The sequence below is a fragment of the Panicum virgatum genome, chromosome 9K, assembly GCF_016808335.1.
Source record: "Panicum virgatum strain AP13 chromosome 9K, P.virgatum_v5, whole genome shotgun sequence".
Taxonomy (NCBI): Eukaryota; Viridiplantae; Streptophyta; class Magnoliopsida; order Poales; family Poaceae; genus Panicum; species Panicum virgatum.
In genome coordinates this window covers 14,405,228-14,413,199 of record NC_053144.1, presented here as the reverse complement: position 1 = coordinate 14,413,199, position 7,972 = coordinate 14,405,228, and the positions used below count along the sequence as shown (strand labels likewise).

Below are 7,972 nucleotides of genomic sequence, written 5' to 3'. Positions count from 1 at the left end.
GATTTTTTTAAGGGTAGCTCTAGCAGATAGGACCATTCCTAATGTTCTCTTATTTATAATGAAACATGATAAATTCGTTATGAGGACACATTGAACATCCATGGCAGCCGGCAGGAAAGGTTGTTGGTTCACTGAAAATAAGCTTTGATCTACACGGGAGACAGACACTCCCGGAACTAAAGAAGAGGAAAGTTTACTGAAAATCCGCGCAAATTGGCCCGGTGAAAATTTTAAACACCGCGGGCCCACGCCCGGGCCCGTGTGCGCTTCAATTGTTGTCGCGAAATTCGACGGACAAATATTCTCTGCTTTGGAGGACCCCCGTTTTGTTTTGGGGGGCTCGGGAGGCGTGTCGCCGTTGGTGGCGCGCGCTAGCGCTACGCTTTTGATGGCCGGCACATGCCCGTGGCAGGAGCGCAGGAGCGAGCGTGCTCTGCTCGCCCATGGCGCGCCGCGGGTAAATACGGCGGCTAGGGGCGCAGCAGAGCACGGACCCCACACCGTGCCGGGCTTTTCTGAGGTGCTCCCAACCGTGAACGGCAAACACTCGCCCACGGTTTGCCTGTAAATAAGCACATGACAACCAACCAACAGGGTTATAACAAGAACCATGCTGTTTCATAGGGTGATGGAAAACATGCATTTTTTACTCCGACGAGAAGCTCACACGCAACCACTCCTATTGAGCCTAAAAATTAATTAATTCTAAAGATTATATTTTATATAAACTTTTTAGTTAAGAACAGCTAGGATCATGATCAATTACCACTCTTACATCTTGATCGCGGAGGCTCGAAATTTTCGACGACTAAAGCACAGGGTGCGTTCATCTTTTGCACATGCTAAACACAGGAGCTTAATTATCACCGTGTGGTTTGTTTCTCTGGACTAAAGCGGGGAACCTTGTTTCTTAAAAAAAAACACCGGAGCTTAGTTTGCCCGTTTGACGCCGCGACGGGAGATCTAGCTCTCGACCTGATCCACCCGGGACCGTGACACGGCCTGCTTACAGGCCCGCCGTTGGAACCGGTAATAATAAAGCGAGACGAGAAAACGAAGCCAAGACCACACAGACAGACAGGCGAAACAGTGGTCGGAGCACGGGGATAAGCAGGGCTGTAAACTGTTCATATATACTGTTTACACCCACCCGATTCCCGTGTTGTCGGTGTCCGAACCTCGCGGTCTAGCACCAACTAGTGAGTATGCTGCGTGTCCCTGCCTCCAGATGGCTGATGCAAAAAGAAACACAATGATACCGAGTTTATCCTGGTTCGGGCTGACGAGTCCGTACGTCCAACAGAGGGGTATGCCCTGTATTATTTGCACCTAAGTGCTCGTAGTAGGAGTACAAGTTGTGGTAAGAGAGGGAGGAAAGCTCACAAGTCCCTTGGTGCAGGGGTTTGATTGAGGCAAGTACCAATATCGGATAGGGTATGAGTGTGTAGAGATGAGCGTGTGCTCTCGTCCCCCTTAGATCTGTTCCCCCTTCCTCCTTTTGTAGACTCAAGAAAGTAGGATTACATGCATGGGGATCAGTGAGGGCGTCTGCTTCTCCCCCCTGGTCCGGGGGAGAACAGTTGGTCTTCCCTGTCGCCGAGCGATGTGGAGCATGGCGCAAGTCATGCTCATCGTCCTTGCGAATCCTTCCGCCCGTGCCCGGAGCGCGTCCTTGTCCTGTGGCGCCAGTCAACGGCGTGGTGATGGCTGTAGAAGTGCGCAGAATCCCACGTCGGATGAGGTGAGGCGTCGAAGGTGCCGCCGCCCAAATCTTACCCCGGTCAAGAGCCGTATTGCGTTCGAGGGTCGCCGCCCATGCCCTCTGAAAGTCCTGCGGACAGGAAAAGTATAAGGGGTAGGCGGCACAGTGGCAGGGGGTGTCAGGCAAGTCCGCATAGGGCTCCACAGTCCCGCCCCGCGCCGGGAATAGCGGCACAGTGGCGGGTGCAGGCTGATGAGACGCCGGTCACGTCTGCTGTGTGGCATGATGGCCAACGCCAGCTGACGCCGCCTGACACCGTCCGCCACCCGCCCCCCGCCGCGGAGTGGTTGGCGAGTAAATGCGTCCTGTCCGGCGGGGTGGTTGAGCCGCAACTTCCGCCCGCCGAAGGTTGCCTCGAACGAGGCGGAGATTTCCCCCACACCGAGGTCCCGTGAAGGGCTCCGCCGAGGGACCCTCGAGCGAGGCGGAGTCTGTTCTCGCATCGAGGGGCCTCGACGGGCGACCCTCGAGCGAGGCGGAGATCGTCCTCGCACCGAAGGGCCCCGACGGGCGACCCTCGAGCGAGGCGGAGATCGTCCTCGCACCGAGGGGCCCCGACGGGCGACCCTCGAGCGAGGCGGAGATTTCGTCTTTGGTCAGCGAGGCCTTAGAGGGGCCGAATCATGGTGCTGGGCCGTGGGCCAAGCGCGTCTTGGGCTTTCCGTACCTAAAGAGGCTTCGGGCGTCCGAGTTCGGGAAGGATCCGGGCCGGGTGCCGAATTATGTTTTGCGCGTGTTTTTAGCCCAGGGTTAGAGTGCCCTATAGTTATGGTACCTGACAGTAGCCCCCGAGCCTTTGATCGAGTCGGGGGACTCGGCCAGAGGGTATTTTGGTGATTTTACTTCTTGATGTGAACGATCGGCGCAGCGCTCCCGCTGGGCATGTTCTGAGCGCTCGCCTGCTGGATGCGACAGCTCAGGCGCCGGGGTAGTGCGCTTGCAGAAAAAAAATACTCCGAGGCGTGCGCCCCTTCTTGTTTGTTTCGGTGACGAGACGCATCAGCGCGCTGAGTGGGCCAAGGTCATGATGACGCCTGCTGCTCTGCGGCCAGTGCTGACGCCGCGCTGTCCCGCGCGCTGGGTCTCAGCTCTGCCTTCCCTGGCTGCCTCGCAACATGCCGTTCGAGGGTAGTCGGCCAGTGCTGGTGCTGCGCTATCCAGCGTCCAGGGGCTTTGGCTTTGCCCTGTTGGGTCATGCTTCAGCACGGTCTCCGAGGGCATCTATTGCTTGCAAAGCATTGTGTCTTCTAGGTCGCTACAGACCTCGCCCACGCTGCTGGGCTAAGGCTTAGCGTCCGATGGGGCTATAAATAGAGGCCCAGGGTCTCTCTTGCCGCTCCAGCTTCCCTGCTCTTGCTCCTAACCTCTCTTTAACTTGCCATGTTTCCTCTCATTTCTCATGGCCGTCGCTCGGACTGGGTGGTCTAGAGTACTTAGGTTTGAGGCTAGAAGAATGCTTACGAGTGGCGGAAGAATGCTGGAGAGGGCGTGCTTACCATCCCTCAGCTTCGGTGGGATCAACAGAAGAACATCGGGCCCGTGGGGTCCTGCTTCTGCGATGTCCCTCAGCCTGAAGGGGCGTTGAGATGCCTGACCATGGCGTCAGCGCTAGGTTTGGCGGCCGTTCTTCGCACCGTCCCTCTTAGCGAAAATGCCACTTTCGAGGAGGTGGCGTAGAGGGTGCTGTCCACCAGCTTGACTCCACGCAAGGTCTTCGGTGGAGGAGAAGCTAGAAGAAAGCTTGCGAGAAAGTCACCCCTTCGGACCCGTGCGGTCTAGGGACTGCTCCTCGCAATCCCGAGCAGCCTGGTCGCGATGTCGGCCAAGGACTCGGTGCTCTTCATCGGCGCTCACTCCTCCCCAAGACAGGGAAAATTGCCACGCAGGTGGCAATGCGTTTGTACTTTTCGATGGCTTCGAGCCGATGACCCTTTGTAATCTTGGTTTGCAAAAAAAGCAATGAAGTTTTTATTTCTTTGGCGCGGCGTGCCTTTTGCTTGTTTATTCGGGGTTTTGTCCCTCGAATTTGTGAAGCTCTTTTCGTGGGGGTGCGTTAGCGCACCCGCGGGTGTAGCCCCCAAGGCCTTGGTGGAGTGGGAACACTCGTCCAAGGGCTATGAGCATTGTGTTGGTATGGTTGACCGGGTAGCAAGGCCGTTCAGCGTTCGTTTCAGCCGCCCTCGGCATTATTTCAGCTGGCATCGGCATTCAACTGGAAATGCATCCCGTGTTCCCTCTAGACCGATTCAAACGGCTCTCTAAGCGTGCAAGGGGGCCAGCTCAACATGCAGGACTTCACCATCGGGCGACGACCGTCTCATTTGAGGGTATGGCTCTTGCCGAGATGTGTGAGGAGCCCCCGAGCCCTAGCCCATGTGAGGGCGATCAAAGGGTACCCTCGTCATGTTGGCACGACCCTCGGCCATCCTCTCCGTGAGGAGGAGGGGTGAAACAAGCCATGCTACCCTTGCCCGGGCTGCGAGACATGGATGCTTCAGCAAAGTGTTAGCGGGTAGTTCGAGTGAACGTCCATGCCTCGTTCGATGAGGGTCGGCTCGTGGTCCGGAGACACGTTCCATAAAGCTCTCGCAGAGATTCGCTAGGCAGGGCTTGGACCCATTCGATTGGGTCCGAGGGCTCGATGCTCTCCCTCGATGGGATCCCTCGAACTAGCCGCCTCTGTCCGACCTCGAACGCAACGTCGGGCATCTCGAACTCCGCATTTGAGGCTTAGGCTTTTTATGAGCATGCTCGGGTTGCCCCTGACTCTGTTGATCTGGGGCGGCTGTCGAACCCTTGACGGGCCAGCCTTCGAACCCCTGATTCAGTAGGGCTCGGAATAGCTATTCCTTCGTTGGTAAAGAACCCCCCCTTGGAAGGGATTATTTCGTCACAGTTTTCGGCGTAGCGCGCGGAATCGGGAAGTAGTGCGCATCATGGTTCGATGCGCGCAGAACGGGCGTGCCTTTTGACGCAGCGCTCTCGAGTAGACGGAACGGCACAGGCGACCGCAGAGGGATGGGACACCATCAACAGTGCGCCTGCGCCACTTCGGGAGCCGTCCCGCTGCAGTTACTGCACGCGCACGCGTGCTTTCGTGATCGTGGGGCCCAGCTATCGGTGTCAGCGGTATCTACCGCATTGAATGCAGTAGATTGGGAACCATCGCGGGGAATCCGCCTCGCCGCTGCAGTTAAATCGGGAGGCACGGGCATCCTCCTCTCGCCGCCCTTCGCTCGAGCAAACAGACGAAAGAGAAAGAGAGGCAGAGAGAGAGAGGGCGCACCTTCCCCTTCTTCGAGCCCCTTTTTTCCCCCACCTGTCCTCCATCATCGCGATGGCGAAGGTGCAGCTCATCGACCCGGTGCAATGGGGCCGGTCCACCGCCAATCAGTAGTATCTGGAATCGTTGGTCGCCACCGAGCTGCTCGCACCAAACACTGATCCGGCACGCCCGGTGTGGATCGCGCCGAAGTCGGAGATGACACCGAACCCTCCGAGCGGCTACATCATCAGTTTGGTGCGGCTGCACAAGCAGGGCTTCGGCGTCCCCATCGGCAGGTTCATCCGTGCGCTCTGCCACCACTACGGGGTGGAGCTGCACAATTTTGCCCCCAACGCCATCTCGCAGGTGGCGGTCTTTGTTGCCGTCTGCGAGGGCTACTTGGTGATCCCGGTCCATTGGGACCTGTGGAGGCATCTCTTCCGGGGCAAGCTCTTCCGGGGTGAGGAGGCCCGTCCGCGCCGGGAGCCTGACGCTCCAGCTGCGGGGATCGAGGAAGGACCTCTACATCCGCTGCAAGATGACAACCAACAACAGCGAGTGGGACCGAGGGTGGTTCTACCTTCGCAACGACAACGGGCGGCTCCCGGCGTACACCGGCAAGGTGCTGCTGGAGAAGCCGGATGCTTGGTCATACGGGGCGTCTCCCCCCAAGCTCCAGGCGAGGCTCGAGGTGTACACCAACGCGCTCCGGCGCCTAGCGGGCAAGGAGCTGACCGCGACCATCGTCATCGCCAACTTCCACCGGCGGAGGGTGCTTCCCCTCATGGAGAGGAAGCTTCCTCTTTTCCAGATGATGGGGGATGCCCCGTACGAAGGCACTCGGATGGTGGAGGAGTTCCTGTCCGACAGCGTGTCCGCGCAGCAAGCGGGACGGGCGGTGTCCCAGCCCCCGAGCGACCTTGCGGACTATTGGAGGGTCTCGATGCGCCCCGAGGCGGTGTATATTCAAGTGGTAAGTTTTGTTCCCAGGCTTCATTGTTGACATTGCCCCCCTTTTTCTGACCCCGGTCTCGCTCGCAGGGGGTGAGCCGCAAAGGGTACCCCTCGGTTCCTCCGCTCCCCGAGATCCGAACCGTGAACCGCGAGTTTGCAGAAAGGAAGAAGGAGCGGAAGGACGCCGAGAAACAGCGGTGCGACCGGAAGAGGAAGGAGAAGGAGGCGAGGGACAAGGTGAACCGGGCACTGGAGAAGGAGGGCAAGCCACCCATCCCAACGCCCGACTCTACGCCGGAGCCGGAGTCTCCGTCCTCTGTGGCGGCGGGCCAAGTCGACTACTCGATGTGGCCCGAGTCCGATACAGAGGGGGCCGGGGGCCGGTCCCCGGGCCAACGTCGGGCCGACACCGAGCCCCCGGCGCAAGCTGAGTACGAGGATACGCACGCGCAGTCGCCGGCCGAGGGGTCACCCCCGCAGCCGGGCGCGGGGACCCTCGAAGGAGCGTCGCTGCCGAGGGGTCAAACCGGCCCGGACGCGACATCTGGTGGTTGCTCGGCAGGAGCCAGCGGGTTGTCGCCGGCCCCAAAGGGTGGCTCGAAGAAGCGCAAGCTCGGCGCCGCATCAGGGTATGTTTCCCTCTGCTTGTTTTCTGCTTTCTTGCACACTACTCCTTTCTGGTTCTGACGCTTTTCTCCCTCGGCTCGACGCCAAGCACGGCACCGCAGCCCTCGAGCGAGGGGCCTCGGACGGTGGAGGAGATCGTCGAGGAGCTCCGGGCGGCGATGGCCTGGGGGGCTGCGTCGGCCCGCGCACAATTGGGCGCAAAGGACGTCGTCCGGCCGAGCACCGAGGAGGAGTCCGGCCGGGGTGACGAGGGAGAAACCTGCCATGGCGGCGAGGAAGGCATAGCCCGGCCGGACACCGGGGGAGAGGAGAGGACCGATGGGGCTGAGCCAGAGCAGCCCGTCGGTCAGGTGGAGAGAACAGGCCCCGTCCCGGAGCCCACGGAGGCCGGGGATGAAGGAGCCACGGTGGCTGAGTCGGTGGTGCAGCCGGTGCTGCGGCCAGCTTTAGAGGTGGTGCCGGTGGTGGAGATGCCGCTGGAAGACGAGCCGGAGGTGAGGGTGTTGGGGCAGTCCGAAGACCCGAAACGGATCACCCCAAACGTCGCCCCTGGCGCTACCGGCGTTGCTGCTGCTTTGGAGGGTGGCCTTGATGCTGGGCAAGGACCCCCCACGGGACCCAAGTTGGTGATGGTCCAGCACGGGGCGCCCCGGGTTTTAATCGCAGCGAACGGGAGGAGGAGGAGAAGGAGGTCTGGAAGGTACAGTACAAAGTCGGCTCCCAGATCCAAGCCGCCCTCGAATGCGCTCTTCAGCTCCACAAGACGATGGATTTCGAAATCAGCAGTGTATGTGCCATTCCCCGGGACTCGTCTATTTCTGATCTTATTTGTGTATCTTCTGCTTACACCCTCCACCCGCAGCGGCTGAGGCAAATCTCGCGCAACAAGAGCGCGGAGCTGGCCCAGCAGCATTCCGAGGTGCAGTGGCTCGAACAGCAGAACGCCACTCTGATCGAGAGGCTGGGCGAGGCCAACACCTTGGTGTCCGACCTGGGGGTGCAAGACCGTGCGCGGAAGGAGGAGCTGGCACAAGCCATCGAGGAGCGTGACGCCCAGAGGGCCGCGGCGGGGCAGAAGGCCCAAGAGGTCAAGCTGCTCAATGCCGCGCTGCGGCAGAAGGACGAGGCTCTCGAGGCGAGGGCGGCCCAGTACGCACGGCTAGAAGAGGCTCGAGATGCGCCAAACTCTTCCCCGACGCCGCGGACGACGGAGAGGAAGGGCGCATCGAGGGGGGAGGTAGCGACCTATAGATAGCATGGGCTTCGAAGCCCAAGTAGATGAGTTAGGATTTTACCTTACTTTTGCTTTGTTGTGTAAAGACAATATCTTAACGGAGTGGCCGTTCGAGGCCTTTGCGTGCATA

At 59.7% G+C, this 7,972-nt stretch overlaps 1 protein-coding gene across 1 annotated transcript; it reads left to right on the top strand.

Moving 5' to 3' along the window:
• Positions 1 to 5,243: 5,243 nt before the first annotated feature.
• Positions 5,244 to 7,863, top strand: LOC120647739. Its single transcript, XM_039924594.1, has 5 exons — positions 5,244 to 5,487; positions 5,597 to 6,000; positions 6,069 to 6,610; positions 6,697 to 7,102; positions 7,471 to 7,863. The coding sequence occupies exons 1-5, from the start codon at positions 5,244 to 5,246 to the stop codon at positions 7,861 to 7,863; spliced, it is 1,989 nt and encodes a 662-aa protein (XP_039780528.1).
• The last annotated feature ends 109 nt before the right edge of the window (positions 7,864 to 7,972 follow it).